The following is a 16449-nucleotide window of genomic DNA, read 5'->3' as shown; positions in this document are numbered from 1 at the left end:
CACAGTCGGAAGAAGGGTTTATAGGGACACAAGTGGGATCAATTAATGAAATAAAAGGAATGTCCTTGCAACTTACGAATCCTTCTCCCCCTAAAATGATTAGCAATTTTTAAAGCTGAACTCCGGCCTTCACTTCGGTCTTGCACAGTTGTACCGGCTCCTCGCCTGTACTGAAATTCCTTACTCTGACTTCACTGTACACTGTGAGCTTCTCACAGCATGCATTTAGAAGATGCTCTTGAGAGGCAAACCGAGGCAGGGTGCTGTAATGATTCCAGGAAGGCATTTAAAGCACCCTGCACCCAACATCTACAACATTGCATAGATAGTCTATAATAAGATGTCATGAAAAATTTGGATTGGAGTGTGTTAATGAGGGAACGGGGGTGGAACCAGGGAAGGCAAAATATAAGCTTCAGCTTTACATTCTAACTGAAGCTATTTTTCCATAAATTGGTAAAGGGTTAGAATCTGACAAATGTTATTGTTTTCTGTGCCCCCATTTGGCAGATTTATCCCCAAGTCCTTTCTATTTGAAAGAACAGGCAGTGTTCCCAACTCTTTTTTTCTGGTGCTAGTATCAGAAGTGCAGCACCACCTTCTGTCTGACAGTGGTATTTCAGAGCCAAGGTGAGACTCCTCCTCCTCTACTCTGGTCACATGACACGGGGGGAGGTCTTCCCTCACTCTGAACTAACTACTTGAATCTGGTAAAGAAATCTGTACTAAAAAATTGCTGGGGGGGGGGGGATACTCTGTATTGGGGGTTTCTGTACGGAAGTGTGTTTGTACTGGGAAGGTTTGTCTGTACTGAGAGGGAAGGGGGGTCTGAATTGGAGATGACACTAGTGTAGTGGGGGGGGGGGGGGTCTGTACTGAGGTTCATCTGTATTGGGGGTTGTCTGAACTGGGGGGGGGGGGCATCCGTACTGGGGAGGGGACTGTAGTGAGCTGTGTCTGTACTGGGGAATCCGTGTTGAGATTAGTCTGTAGTGGTGGGGGTCTGCACTGAGGCAAGGCTGTACTAAAGTGAGTCTGTATGGGGGGGGGGGGGGGGGGGGTGTATTTATACTGTTGGGAGTACTGAAGGGGATGTGCTTGAGGCTTGGTTCACACCTCCGTATGGAGTGGCTCACAGCAGGGGGCCGGTGCGTGTTCACCATTTGAGGTCCAATTTTGGTCTGAATTTTTGGCTAAATTCATACCTGAAAAGAACCAGAAGACGTACAGGACTCCTGTGCAATTCGCTCCGCAGCCGTTTAGAGCTGTGTGAACCGGTCATAGGCTCGTGATATGCAAATTGGATGTCGGGGAAATCCACATCTAATTCGCAATAAAGGGTTTGGTTGGAAGGAGGGGCATATGTACTGGGCAATGTCTGTATTGAAGGGGTTAAGCTGGGGTGGTGGGCCAAGAGAGTGAATTCAGGGCTGTGGGGGTGGGGATGTGTACTGACAGCAGAAAGTCAATTTTGCATATGTTCTGTGCATTATGCAGTCCCGAGCCCTCCACTTTGTGCATTATACAATCCTGAGACTGTCCCTTTAAGCCCCTCCCACTGTCATTTGGCCACACCCACAATTGGTGCTTTATTTCTTTTTCATGTGTGTTACAAAATGATCTGCCTCATGTGGAAGATCTGTTCGGTATACCAGGGATGGAAAACCCACCAACAGGGACGCCGCAGTAAAAGTTTTGGCTAGTTTCTAGCCAAGCAGTTCTTTCTCTCTTTGTTCTGTTTGGAACAGATATTACCGTGTAAACAGATTTTATTATTATTATTGATTGATATTTGCTGATAATTAGCCTTTTCTCCACACATTAACATTCTAAGGCTTCATGTACATGGGACGTTTTTACAACCTCTCCTGAACAATTTAACTTGACAGACAGTAACATCAACATCAGTTTTGCCGCATTTATATGCCACATATGCTTTTAGAAAAAAAAATGAAAAAAAAAAATGTTTTCTTTCAAAATAGCCAAAAATGAATGACGCCTGTAAACTAAACACGAGTTACCGCGTTTAGCCGCGCTTGGCGCTTAAAATGCCTCTAAACTCAGCTTTTGAACCCATTTTTTTGCGTTCCAAAAAAAGCCTCTAAATTCAACTGCCTCGAAGCAACTATATACGACCCTGTGTACATGTACTGATAAGAGAACAGAGGAGAGTTCAGGAGCAGTCGAAAAAAATGCCCAACGGCTCCTAAACGTCCGTTTAGCAGCAGCAGTGTACATGAGGCCTGATTGCATCAAAAACAAAGTGCAGAATATTTATCAGACCAATAATTTATTAGCATCATTGTTCCCCATTGGGACGTTCACAGCAGTAAAATAGGCAGAGATGGTAAAGGAAAGGATTTAAGATTCTGTGACTTCTGAACTTCTGCGGCCAAAATCCATCCATCCGGCATAGTCCCGGTCACGCATGGGGTGAAGATGGTCCTCAGCGTTGGAGAGTTCTGCGGTGGGGAAAATAAAGGGTTAGGGTGGTAAATTATGGGAGGAAAAATATAGGGTACAGATTTATACAGTCATATTAAAAATGATGGACACCCCATGAAAATTGTTGACACTTTTAACATATTTGAACTGGAAAATATTAGACCTTTTTTTAAATGGTGTCTAACAGATAAAGATGTCAATGGGGATGCACTTGAACTAATGACACATAAACTTGACATGGTGGATTCATTCTCATCAATTAAATAAAAATGCAGACTTGTTACGTGGAAAATGGAAGTATAACTCCTACTAATTCAAATTACTAATGCCAATGATTAGATCCTCCGTAGGGAGTGTGCAGGTGGAAACTGTGCAATTTTTAAACCTCAGATATCTAAGGTCTTATGTTCTCTTAGCTATTGACGTGTGGAGTGTCACCATATCAAGATCAATAGAGCTCTTGAAGACCCCCAGAAAGAAAGTTATGGATTCCTAGGAGTCTGGCAAGGGATTGCTAAATTCAGGACTCTTTTGCTCAAGAGCTGCCTGATGCCAAAATAAGTTTCGAAAGACCCCAAAATTTAATTGCAGAATCTGCAGGTGACTCAAAGTACATGTATCTACAATCAAAGATTGGCCCAATTTAACCTGCATTGGAAGGGTGCCACGAAAAAGCCTTCAGGCCTTCTGGAACAGTGCGCTGCGGATTGATGAATCAAAGATATTTATTTGGTAACACTGACCATGTTTGTCACAAACCGAATACAGCATTTTAGGAGAACCTCATACTAACTGTGAAGCATGGTGGTGCAAATGTTATGTTTGCTGGTTTTAAGATCTGGGCAGCACACAGTCATCAAGCAGAAACATACATTCTGTATTATATCAAAGGGTACTTAAAGCTGAACTCAGGGCACAAAGCAGAGAGCCGAGCTGTGGTAGGGTCCCAGCAGGTAGTAAACAAAGATCTAAACTTCAGCTCAGTCACAGAACGCTTGAAATACCTAGAAAATCTCCAGCTTCGGTAACTACTCTTGTTATCCAATGCAGCTGCTGGAAACCATGGCCCACCAAAAGTTTTTAGTTGTATCGACCACTATTTTAATGGATTGAATGGAGTTAGCTCCACTGTCGACTATTATAATCAGGGAATCATGACACCCACAGCTGCCTGAATACCCAAAGAGAGTGCTGTGGGTATGGGGTAAAGATGTCAAGCACAGGGCGGCCTGCCATGATAACAAGAGGCCTATAGACATGTGACATGTGAATGGCAGCCCGTTCATATGGGGAGCAGGGGCGCCAACCCCCTAATCAATGCGCCCGGCCCCTAATCTACATGCAGGGCGCGGACGCATGGATTTTAATTGGGACTTTTTTTAAGCACATGATTAGAGCCTGAGGCTCTAATTGGTTTAAAAAAAGTGTGGGCTCGGGCGCAGAGTGTCCCAAGCCCACCCACTTGTGTGACAATAGCGGATTAATATTCTGGACCCAAAATATTGAGCACCAGCTGCTACTGCCAAAAAGGCTGTAAATCTCTGAATCAGAGGCATTTTAGGGGGAAGGTGGGTGTGTTAGTGTTACTAAACCCACAACAGTAAAATCAGTCTGCATACGCATGCTTGTTATATTCACTGTGGGACCTAATTGGGGTAATTCTCTGCCTTGTGTAAAAAGGCTGTTTGATCCTGTCTTCTCTGATCCTCCCCTTCTTCCACGGTCCCCAATTAATCTTCTGATAGTACAGAGCCTTTGCGGCAATCCGCATGTGCTCAGTTTGGTGTGTATTGCTAAAGAGTTTTTTGTTTTGTTTTCTTGGGAGGGTGCATGTGATCGTCACAGGGCCAATCATCACTGTCCATACAGAGCCTCATAGGAATGAAAACTCCTCCTACAAGCTTTAACCAGACACTGATGGAAGGCACAAAACTGCTATATAGTGCTGATGATAAAAGAGATATACCCATTTACTAAAATAATTGGTGGTCTGTGTACTGTGAGAAACCAGATATAGTGAATGCAGGGTCCTGGGTTTAGTAACACTTTAAGGTAAGGGGTGTTTAAGGGTCAGATTAAAGTGTCAGATTAAGGATTGCATGTTAGGTGTTAGAAGAGTTAAGAGATGTATTAAAAAAAACGGCATGGCTGTAATTTCTGCAATTTAAATGTGTGAATGCAGAAAGTACTGCATTATGGCCCCTAGATGGTGCAGAGGAACATACTTATTTTCTTATGATAGCCCCATCTAGTGGCCATAGTACATTATGGGCATTAAATGGCACTGATTATAATAGGAAATAGCTTTAATGTTATTATATTATTATACAGGATTTATATAGCATCAACAGTTTGCGTAGCACTTTACAATACAAGAGCAAACAATATAGTTACAATACAATTCAATACAGGAGGAATCTGAGGGCACTATATTACATTTTTGTTTTTATATACACTTTAAATAAGCCAAGCAGTGTATAAGGAAATCCTCATACTCTGGCACTAGAACCATATACTGTACATCCCTGTAAATTCTGAGCCGTGATTCATGCTCTCTCTCTCTCTCTCATATATATATATATATATATATATATATATATATATACTTTGTTGCTGCACATTACCTGAAAGTAGCTGGGGGAGAAGCTGTGACATGATCAGCTGCTTCTGTTCATGGGTCAGGGATGCTAGGAGGTCCCGTCTACTGACTTCAGAAATGGAGTTCTTCCTTTGAGCTCCGTGTCTTGCTGATTCTAGCTCTGTCATTGGCCTGCACAAGGCTGCTATGGCAAGCATGGCTAGCAGAATACTAACACAAATCTTCTTGTCCATTTCTGTAACACAAGAATGTACAAAGAGTAAACCTGTTAAAGGAACCCCTAATTCTAAGAGTAAATACAGTGATCTTTAAGGTACCCAAAACTGTGGTAGTAACACCCCAGGACTGCCACCGATGTCCTCTGTGCCTTCCTTTTGGACAATGACCCCAATCTCTGCTAATAGGAAGGCAGACCAAGGCACGCAATAAGCAAGACCGGGAAGGAAGGTGCTCATTAGAGCCTTTAGGCAGTCTATTGGTTTAAATTAGACAGACCCTTTTAGGTAGACTTGCAGTGGGAGAGAAGGATCATCATACCCAACCAGAGAAGGAAGCAGAGATTGTACATCTAACATGCAAACACTTAAAAAAAAGATGATTTGCAATAACGCCCAACTCAGTGCAAATTTCTGGATAGAATAGAGAAGGGTTAGAACCCCTACCAGGCTTTTATGGTTGCCTGTTCCTCCACTGGCGCTTTTATCAGTTATCAGACCAAAGGTTCAATTCACAAAGCTTTTAACACAAGAATAGGGTGATTTATTATAGCCCTATTACTGCAATTTTCAACCTTAGCTAAAAATCTTCACTTTTTGAATATTAGTTTCTTTATCAGGGCATGTTTAGCTTTTTGAATGGAGTCCATAAAGTTTAATATGTCTGTCGCCATCTACAGCAACATACAAGTACTGCAGCCAGTCAGGCTTAATATACTGTACAGGCATACCCCACTTTTAAGTATGCAATGGGGTTTATTTACTAAAGTGCAAAATCAGGCTCACTTCTGCATAGAAACCAATGAGCTTCTAACCCCAGCTTGTTCAATTAAGCTTTGGTAATAAAATCTAGAAGCTCATTGGTTTCTATGCAGAAGGGAGCCTGATTTTGCACTTTCCAGTAAATAAACCCCATTGGTGTACGTAAAAGTGGGGTATGCCTGTATTTGTTGTGCATCCCACTAACAACTTTGTTGTTACACTGATCTTAACTAATAAAACTATTCCTATTACTTCCTGTCCTTCTGACCCCTTTGTCACAAGGACAGGAAGTGAAGGGAAATCTCCATAACAATCATCAATAAAAACAAGCAGAGGCTCTAACCCTTCTCTACTATATCTAGACCCAAAATGCTGTTACTGTAGGAGCTGGGATTAAAAGTGTATAAAAACCCTAACAGTTCTTTCTTAGTTGCTTTTTTTGGGACTGTTAAATATAACAATAAAAGTGGGTTGTGATGTATGTTTATGATATTAAAAAAAAGAAAATCTGCTGATCATGTCAGAAATCCAGTTCTGTTCTATCATTTGTGCCCTCTGCAGTCTTATCTAGTGTTTGTTTGTGGGCTACAGAACACCTCCCCCCTACGTAAGCAAGATGAGGAGATAAGGGATATTTTCTGAAGTCCTAACACACTACCTGCCCTAGGGTGATAATGCTTCTGCTCCATAGTGAGTGAGCCCTGTAATCCAGGGGCAGGAAGTGTGCTACCAGGATCACCAGGCTGAGCAAAGAAAAAAGAAAACGAATGCAGCCATCACATCTAAGGACTGGTAAGCTGCAGTATATTTAACAATTTCCCTTTGAGATAAATGAAGTATTCTGTATTCTGTGTATTACATTTTTTTCCCCTTGCATTTAGATACTCTTACAGCTCATCTCTTTTACATAGATACATACATATTTATAAAAAAAAAATATATATATATATATATATATATATATTTATTAGAACATTATATACATTATTAGAAATATATTTATATAAATATTATAAACACTAAAGTTCCCTTTAAGGAACAAAAATCCCTCTATCAAAAAGGTTCCTTACAATTCCAAGACTGGTATCCAGTAGCCCTTAACCTTATTGGTCAGGCGTCTCATATAGAAAAAGTAATTCGACCCAAAACTGACAAATAAGGGTGCTTGAAACACCTGATGGCATAATAAATCTGCTGAGATTGGCAGTCAAAGAGGCTTCTTGCCCCTCTGTTACACACAAGTTTTTTTTCCTTTTTTAGTTTACTGCATGGAAATTGCAGCAGGAGGAAGGAGACTCCTCTAGCTGCTGCATATGGCTTAAGACTTTGTGGTGTTAAGTAGCAATGATCTTTAAGTGACGTATTAGACATTAAAAAAAATAAAAATGTAACCGTACAAACTTATTATTATTATTATACAGGATTTATATAGTGCCAACAGTTTACACAGCGCTTTACAACATTGGGGCAGACAAAAATGAAATGGTATTTGCAATAATCTATCACCATTTCTAAATCATCCCATTTAGGCTGCGTTCACACTATTGCGAATTGGATGTGGTTTTTCTCCGCATCCAACTCACAATAGCAGGAGATTTTGTCTCTCTATGGAGCCGATTCACATACCTCCTCTGCGGCTCTGGTGCAAGTCACACAGGAGTCCTGTGCGTCTTTTGGTCAGTTTCAGGTCCGAATTCAGCCCAAAAAATCGGACTGAAATCTGACCTGAAACGGTGAACGAGGACGCACCGGACTCCTGCTAGGAGCCGCATGTGAAGATAGCGTGAACCCAGCCTAAATCAATACACAGCTGTCAAATCCTGAGCAGTCTATCGCCCCCTGCTGTTCATACATGGCTCACCTGTTGCAGTGGTCCTTCAGAGCCTGGATGCTGCTGCTGGTAAGATGTTGCTGGGCTGGCTGCAGCATCCCATCGCCTTTTTATTGTAGGTGATGGTGGCTGGTCCCACCCACCCATATTCTTCCTTCAGGGCCCCTTCTGCTTGTGATGTCAGAGAACCTCCTGCCCTTTAGATAGATGGAGATTAACTATTTGTCAAGAGGATCACTCATCACAATCGCAGACGGTGCAATAAAACTGAACAATTACGTTTCATTTCATTGCCTGACACTAAGATGCCAGATCTGCACGCTACGGAAAAATAGTTTTAAGTGGAATTGAAAAAAAACTAAAATAATAATTTAACTCTTCTTTTCCCAGATCCATTTTAATGCCGTTGATTACAAAAGGCTAGAATTTAGTTTTTTTTGCTTTTTAAGGACAGAAAGGGTACAGTATATGTCATGTACATCGATTTGTGGTCAAACGGGGACCATAATCAGCCTTTGGAATGTGTGACCAATGTAAAGATATCCATACACTATACAATCTGATTGTAGAATATCCTTTAGATCAGGGATATGCAATTAGCGGATCTCCAGCTGTTGCAGAACTACAAGTCCCATGAGGCATAGCAAGATTCTGACAGCCACAAGCATGACACTCAGAGGCAGAGGCATGATGGGACTTGTAGTTCTGCAACAGCTGAAGGTCCGCTAATTGCATATCTCTGCTTTAGATCTTCTATCAACTATGGCGCAAGGGTGTGTCCTCCTAGTACTAGTGTTGGTAACTCTAAAGAAGCTTGTATGGCCAGCTTTAGGTCCCTTGCTCCTGGGTCACTTTGTCCATCTTTACATTGCATCATTTTTTCCATCCTTTAACGAACATCTTATACCGGCTCATACTAGCCAATCAGAGCAGTGCTCATAGCAGGTACTTCTATTTCCTAGTTTTTATTTGCTACCCTTAAGTGCATCATAGCGATATTTCCCCTTTAAGGCTCATTCACACCACAAAGCATCCCTTAACAAATTCACGTTGTGTTTTTTTGTAATGCGTTGGCATGCATTTTACATGCAATGTGTTTTTTCTGCTCCTTGCAGCGTGCTGTGTTCATGCACGTTTGCATGCATTTGAACGCGTTGCGCTGAAAAAAAAAAAGTAATGCATGCCGTACTTTTTGTCAGCTCTGGGCAAAATGCAACACAACACAATGTGCTGGTGAAAACTGGATTAATAGGGAACCATTATTTATTTTCTGTTGCCATGCATTTGGAATACGCTCACAAACGCACCCAACTCAGGTGTAAATGAACCCCAAAGGAGGGTGCAGAGGGAATTCCATTTTTTGTGGAAGTGATACTAAAGGTATTCTTTAATTTAACCACTTCAGCCCCAGAAGGATTTGCCCCCTTAATGAGCAGGCCAGTGTTCTGCGATACGGCACTGCGTTGCTTTAACTGACAATTGTGCGCTAGTGCGACGTTGTACACGAACAAAATTTATGTGTTTTTTTTTTTTACCACAAATAGAGATTTATTTTGGTGGTATTTGATCACTTCTGCGTTTTTTATTCTATAAACAAAAAAAGACTGACAATTTAAAAAAAAAAAAAAAAAAAAAAAAAAAAAACGATATTTTTTACTTTGCTATAATAAATATAATTATTTTTTTTTTTTTAAGTTTTCATCAGTTTAGGCCGATATGTATTCTTCTACGTATTTTTGGTAAAAAAAAAATCGCAATTAGCGTATATTGATTGGTTTGCGCAAAAGTTATAGCGTCTACAAAATAGGGGATATATTAGGGGATATATTTATGGCATTTTTATTATTATTTTTTTTTTTTTTACTAGTAATAGCGGCAATCTGCGATTTTTAGTGGGACTGTGACATTGCAGCGGACAGATCAGACACTTTTGACACTTTTTTGGGACCAGTGACATTTATACAGCGATCAGTGCTATAAAAACGAGGTGTTTATGACTGTGGGGAGTGGACTGACTGGAGGAGGAGAAAGATCGCTGTTCCTGATCACTAGGAACAGACAATCTCTCTCTACTCCTCTTTCATAACGGGGATCTGTTTGTTTACATTGACAGATCCCCATTCTGGCCCTTTGTGGAGCGATCTCGGGTGGCTGGCGGACATTGCGGCCATGTGCATCGGCTCCAGCGACACACTGGGGGCGCTATTGCTCTTAAAGCGGCCGCCATACAGCTACGGCGATTTGCGCAGCCAACCTGCCATAGTATGACGGCGGCTGGGCAGCAAGCAGTTAAGTAACGAACATGCCATGCTTACCTGCTCTATGTAATGGTTTTGCACAGAGCAGCCCTGATCCCTCTCTTCTGGGGTCCCCCGCCGGCGCTCTTTACTCCTCCCCCCGCTGAGTGCCCCCATAGAAAGCTGCTTGCTGACATAAGACTGTGTGTCCATAAGACACAGAGTGGAGCTCCTCCCCCCGCTCCCTCCACACTGGCTGTGATTGGATCCCGCTGCTGTCAATGACTTGGGGGTACCTGCACAATGAAGGTTTATTACCTTACAGCATAGAATGCACAAAGGTAAAAAAAAACTTCAGCTTTTAGAACTTTACCACTTGCCGACCAGGCTTTTTCTGGAACTTTATCACTGGTAACACTTTCAAATATAACATACTGTAGCAAATATTCACTTTTTGATTTCCGTTCCTCTTTTCCTTCCACATTCCAAATGCTTTTGGGCAGCTCAGTAGACAATCTGGCATCTATGAATTGCTACAGACAGGCGTGCACCACTGATCTAAGGATAAAAAAGACAAGTTAGTGTACCTTTTGTGATTGGTCCCCCATGATAAGTAGGCTCAGGAACTGTCCGAGGCATGTCAGGTGCAGCTCTTCCTTCCCTTTCGCATATCCCAATCAGCAGAGCAGTTATAAGAGGCTTGGTTAACATGTATAAATGAGCGTAGAGAAAATCTAGTCTTGCATTTTTTTTATATGTACAGTATAATTATTGACCAGCCTGATAAAAATAGTCTGATCAGTGGGCCCTATTTGCTCGATACATATGCAGTTTTTTTGTCATAGCATGAAGTCCGATTAAAGCAAAGCACCACTTTGGATTTGTTGAACTTATCTTTTTTTAATACAACAGGGGTGACCTAATAGTGCAGCTGTGGCAGCCAATGGTCTTTTCTATTGGCCCAAGGAGCCCCGTATCTTGAAATGCACAGACCTCTGGAATATGTAGTCCCTGCATCCGCCTTTGCTGTCTACCACTGTATCATAGGGGGAGATAAATGGACTGGGACAGTCATGTGACCACTACATTACATTCCTAAAGGAAAAGTTTTCAGGTGGAATTTAAGATAAAGAGTGTACAGCCCTGGCCAAATATTAATATTAATTTTCACAAAGTCTGCTGCCTCAGTGTTTATGATGGCAATTTGCATATACTCCAGAATGCTATGAAGAGTGATCAGATGACTTGTAATAAATTGCAAAGTCCCTCTTTGCCATGAAAATGAACACAATCCACCCAAAAAACATTTCCACATAATTTCAGCCCTTCCACAAAAGGACCAGCTGACATCATGTCAGTGATTCTCTCATTAACACAGGTGTCAGTGTTGATGAGGACAAGGCTGAAAATCACTCTTGTAATGCTGATTAAATTAGAATAACAGACTGAAAGTCTTAAAAGGAGGGTGGTGCTTGAAATCATTGTTCTTCCTCTGTTAACCATGGTTACCTGCAAGCAAACACGTGCAGTCATCATTGCGTTGCACAAAAAGGGATTCACAGTCAAGGATATTGCTGCTACTAAGATTGCACCTAAATCAACCATTTATCAGATCATCAAAAAACTTCAAGGAGAGAGGTTCAGTTGTTGCGAAGAAGGCTTCAGGGTGCCCAAGAAAGTCCAGCAAGTGCCAGGACCGTCGCCTATAGTTGATTTAGCTGCGGAATTCGGGCACCACCAGTGCAGAGCCTGCTCAGGAATGGCAGCAGACAGGTGTAAATGCATCTGCCCACACAGTGAGGAGAAGACTTCTGGAGGGTGGCCTGGTGTCAAGAAGGGCAGCAAAGAAGCCACTTCTCTCCAGGAAAAAACATAATGGGCAGACTGATATTCTTCAAAGGGTACAGGGACTGGACTGCTGAGGACTGGGATAAAGTAATTTTCTCAGATGACTCCCCATTCCATTTGTTTGGGACATCCGGAAAAAATCTTGTCCAGAGAAGAAAAGGTGAGCGCTACCATCAGTCCTGTGTTGCCAACAGTAAAGCATCCTCAGACCATTCATGTGTGGGGTTGCGTCTCAGCCAAGGGAGTGGGCTCACCTACAATAAGAACATGAATAAAGAATGGTACAAAAAACATCCTCTGAGAACAACTTCTCCCAACCTTCCAAGAACAGTTTGGTGGAGAGCAATGCCAGTTCCAGCCTGATGGAGCACCTTGCCAAAAAGCAAAAGTGATAACTAAGTGGCTTGGGGAACAAAACATCAAGATTTTGGGGCCATGGCCAGGAAACTCCCCACACTTCAAAAAGGCAGGTTAACAAACTCCCCGCCCACAAATTCTGACAAACTTTAATCATTAATTATGCAAGAATGGGTTGCATCAGTCAGGATTTGGCCCAGAAGTTGATTGACAGGTCTTGAAAAAGAAGGGTCAACACCATAAATATTGACTCTTTGCCTAAGTATATGTCATTAAAAACCTTTGCCACTTATGAAATGCTTGTATTATACTTCAGTATACCATAGTGACATCTGACAAAAAGATCTAAAAACACTGTAGCAGCAAACTTTGTGAAAATGTAATATTTTTGTCATTTGTAAAACTTTTGGCCATGGCTGTACATTGTGCATGGGGGGAGGGGAAGAGGGAAACAATCACTTTGATGCCTGGAGTTCTTGCTTGACCGTTTGCATGCATGACATGGTTACTGCCAAGAGCCTCCAAGATAATAATATGATTGCATTGTCTTCAGCTACTCGTTGTGACCAAAGCACCATGTCAAGTTGTTTCTGTTAGCGGCGAGTACCCAGCGTGTAGACGGATCGATGAGAGCAAGGCCTTTATATGGTCGGCAAGAAACACAGAACTGCAGATTCATGTAAAAGGGGATTTATGATCAAATACATAGATGATTCGGGAACCTATTAGAGCCGAATAAATAAAGAATGAAGATTGTATTGTATGGAATAATATTTCTCAATGCTCACAAATAACTAATTTATAGGACAACTATACCTTTGGTACAATGTGTCCTTTTTAAAGTGGTTGTAAAACTTCCCATACGCCCAGTGAAGTGAATAGCCTTAGATGATACACAGAGATGAAACAAATCTTCCTACCTAAGTTTTACTTGTTTATCTGCAGTCTTCTCTTCTCTACACCCCTTCAAAAGTTCACAATTGTGAAATCCTTCTCAAACTATCAGAAGCAGAGAGGAGGGGGTAGAGAGCTGCAGTTACAGCTTGTGTACAATGTATGAGAGCTGATTGGAGGAAAGGGAACCCCCCCACCCCTCTCCACACACTGCACAGGAACAAAGGAAGGATACAGAGCTGTGTTCTGAATAGACTGATGACCTCAGTCTCAGATCTGCCCAGCCGACAAAATATCAGTGCTACCATCTATCAGGAGGGCGTTTTGTAGTGTGGCAGCAGTGATATTTTGTCAGCTGGGCAGGTCTGAGAATTTTAAATACTAAATGTGTTGCGAGTTGACACCAGATGCATATATAAGTACGCATTGATATTGTATATTTCATATTTACATATATTTTTGTTTTTTATGATTCAAAAAAATCTCTCTTTCCATTAAACAGAAGCTCCTGAGGAAGCGATAATATGAAAATCGCGAAACATGTTGAGCACCCAGTTTTTTTTAAATCATCAGGACCTATGAACACCCCATCAACATATGCCACATCCTAGTGGAGGTTTCTTTGACTCGGTTATCAATACCCCACAGGAAGTCTACAAGTGGTTCTAATCCTTTGGGGTTGATCAATGGGTCCCTTTCATTCTTCTTTTTTCTTTGTATTCTCTAATCAGTTTGTACTGTTTGATGTGTATTTTGTATATATGAATTGTGAATTATTAAAATTTTGGTATAACTTTTTACAAGTGCCTTTAACCACTTAAGGACCGCCTCCTGCACATTTACGTCAGCAGAATGGCATGGCTGGGCACATCAACGTACAGGTACGTTGCTCTTTAAGTGCCCAGCCGTGGGTCATGCGTGCGCTGCCGGCGTTGCGCTCGCGACCCAGTCCTGAGCACCTTGGCCGCGGGACCCACGGACCCGATCGCGGGACACCAGCAGAGCTGAAGAACAAGGAGAGGTCTGTGTAAACAAACCTCTCCCCGTGCTTCCTAGTGTGGCTGTCACCGATCATCTGTTCCCTGTTATAGGGAAAGACGATCAGTGAGGTCACATGCCAAGCCACGCCCCCAACAGCAAAAAAACACACACACACGTCACACTTAACCCCTCCCCGCCCCCTAGTGGTTAACTCCTTCACTGCCAGTGTCACTTACACAGGAATCAGTGCATTTAAATAGCACTGATTGCTGTATAAATGACAATGGTCCCAAAAATGTGTCAAAAATGTCCGATGTGTCCGCCATAATGTCGCAGTCACAATAAAAATTGCTGATTGCCGCCATTACTAGTAAAAAAGAAAAAAAATATTAATAAAAATGCTATAAAACTATCCCCTATTTTGTAAACGATATAACTTTTGCGCAAACCAATTAATAATCGTTAATTGCGATTTTTTTTTTTTTTTTTTTTACCAAAAATATGTAGAAGAATTTTTATACATTTTTTGGGGATATTTATTATAACACAAAGTAAATAATATTGAATTTTTTTCAAAATTGTAGCTCTATTTTTGTTTATAGCACAAACAATAAAAACCGCAGAGGTGATCAAATACCACCAAAAGGAAGCTCTATTTATGCGGAAAAAAGGACGCCAATTTTGTTTGGGAGCCACGTCGCACGACCGCGCAATTGTCAGTTAAAGCGACGCTGTGCCGAATCGCAAAACGGGGCCTGGTCCTTTGGCTGCAAATTGGTCCGGGGCTTAAATGGTTAAAGTCCATTCTTTTTTCAATTTTTCAAACTACTTCTAGAAATGCTAGTTGCTTGGCTGTTATACAAACCCTTTGGCTTTAGCATGGCACAGGTATTCAGCTCAGGAAAGTCTTTATTGGCAGACTTGTTCCATGTTAGTTACTCAAAGCACTGACACACTGGGATCAGACAACTAGCATTTTCAGGAGCAGAGGCCAACAATGGCAACTTCTGTGCCTCCCTCTTAAAAAGGATTTCTTTATAAAAGGTTGCTCTGTTATATACGGGAGTCAAGCCACCCCAAAAGACAACATTTTTAAGGTGGAGGGGAAGGAGGGGAAAAAAAAGGAATGGTTTGACACTTCTCTACCACATAGGGATTTTTCCTGTGGGTTATGATAACGTAGGATCTCTGATCTGGACTTACGTTTTTTTCAAGACCAAGAATGTTTTGTTGATATATATTTATCATATTATTCGACAGATTGGACTTAATTTTCATTTGTACATCTTTAGCTATGATGTTTGGTTATTAGTACATCAGCTATGGATGTTTTCATGGAAGATGTCCTTCTTTTCCTTTTGTTAATTTAAAAAAAAAAATTGTTAAGGTGATTGTAAACCCTTACACATACCCAGTAAAGCCGACCGCTACCATGGTATCCCCATAGTTTGTGTCTGGGCTGCGGAGCATGGAGTGCCTCCCAGGGGGCGGCTTCCTTGGGATGGTGCTTCCATCACGATTGCGCTTGGCGGCCAGGCGACGTCATTGCCAACCTACATCGGCGTTGGGCGCCCTGATTTGGGACGCATATATTTAAGTTCACAGGCTGCACTTTAGGACTGCTGCCACCGTACCTGGTGGCTTCTGTAATGGCGGGTAGAGGATGTGGAGAATCTTCTATTTTTACTTTTGTTTGGGTCTCCCCAGTGGGACGGCATGTGCTTGCCTTTCCCTCTGTTGGTTACTGTCTATCAAATTTGACTGCACTAGCTTGTATTGACCCTTATGCCCACCGTTCTCTCGTAGGCAATATCATACAGCTACTAAGGAAGCTGTTGCCTTAAACCCATTGAGGGATTGGACAATACACAGAACATGAACCTTTAGACTGCTCCGTACCAGTGGCGCAGGTCCATTCTATGTAAGGAAATACCTTTTGCTAATAAGGTATATTAAAGAAAAGAATTGCGACTTTAAATGAGGTGTGCATGATGTGGCTCATCAAATAGAGAAATGTTTTATTGTCTTAAAACACATGACAATCTCATATAACAAAACTACAAATATAATAAATGCATCAATAACATGTTGCAAACCATATAATAAAGGCTATACAAAACAACAAACATAATGAATGGTAAAAATGGTTAAAAATGATCGTCCATGAATGGAATCCCTAAATGGGCATGTGTTGTACTGTGAGCTGAAAATTGTAATGCATCTATATAACACTGACGTGTTTTGTAAACTGATTCCACTCTTCAGGGGAGGATGGATCAT

At 41.6% G+C, this 16449-nt stretch overlaps 1 protein-coding gene across 1 annotated transcript; it reads right to left on the bottom strand.

The window, feature by feature from the left end:
- Window positions 1–2273: 2273 nt before the first annotated feature.
- On the bottom strand, window positions 2274–7967 carry LOC143935821 (gastrin/cholecystokinin-like peptide). The gene is made up of 3 exons (XM_077459931.1): window positions 7883–7967; window positions 5070–5279; window positions 2274–2462 (listed from the first exon to the last, which is right to left on the bottom strand). Exons 2-3 carry the CDS (start codon window positions 5275–5277, stop codon window positions 2362–2364), a joined length of 309 nt encoding a protein of 102 aa, XP_077316057.1. The 5' UTR covers window positions 5278–5279; window positions 7883–7967; the 3' UTR covers window positions 2274–2361.
- Window positions 7968–16449: the final 8482 nt, after the last annotated feature.

The sequence above is a fragment of the Lithobates pipiens genome, unplaced genomic scaffold, assembly GCF_037356315.1.
Source record: "Lithobates pipiens isolate NorthernLeopardFrog02 unplaced genomic scaffold, aLitPip1_a1.2 Scaffold_28, whole genome shotgun sequence".
Lineage (NCBI taxonomy): Eukaryota > Metazoa > Chordata > Amphibia > Anura > Ranidae > Lithobates > Lithobates pipiens.
The sequence above is the reverse complement of the archived record's forward strand: the minus strand, read 5'-3'. Positions and strand labels throughout refer to the sequence as shown.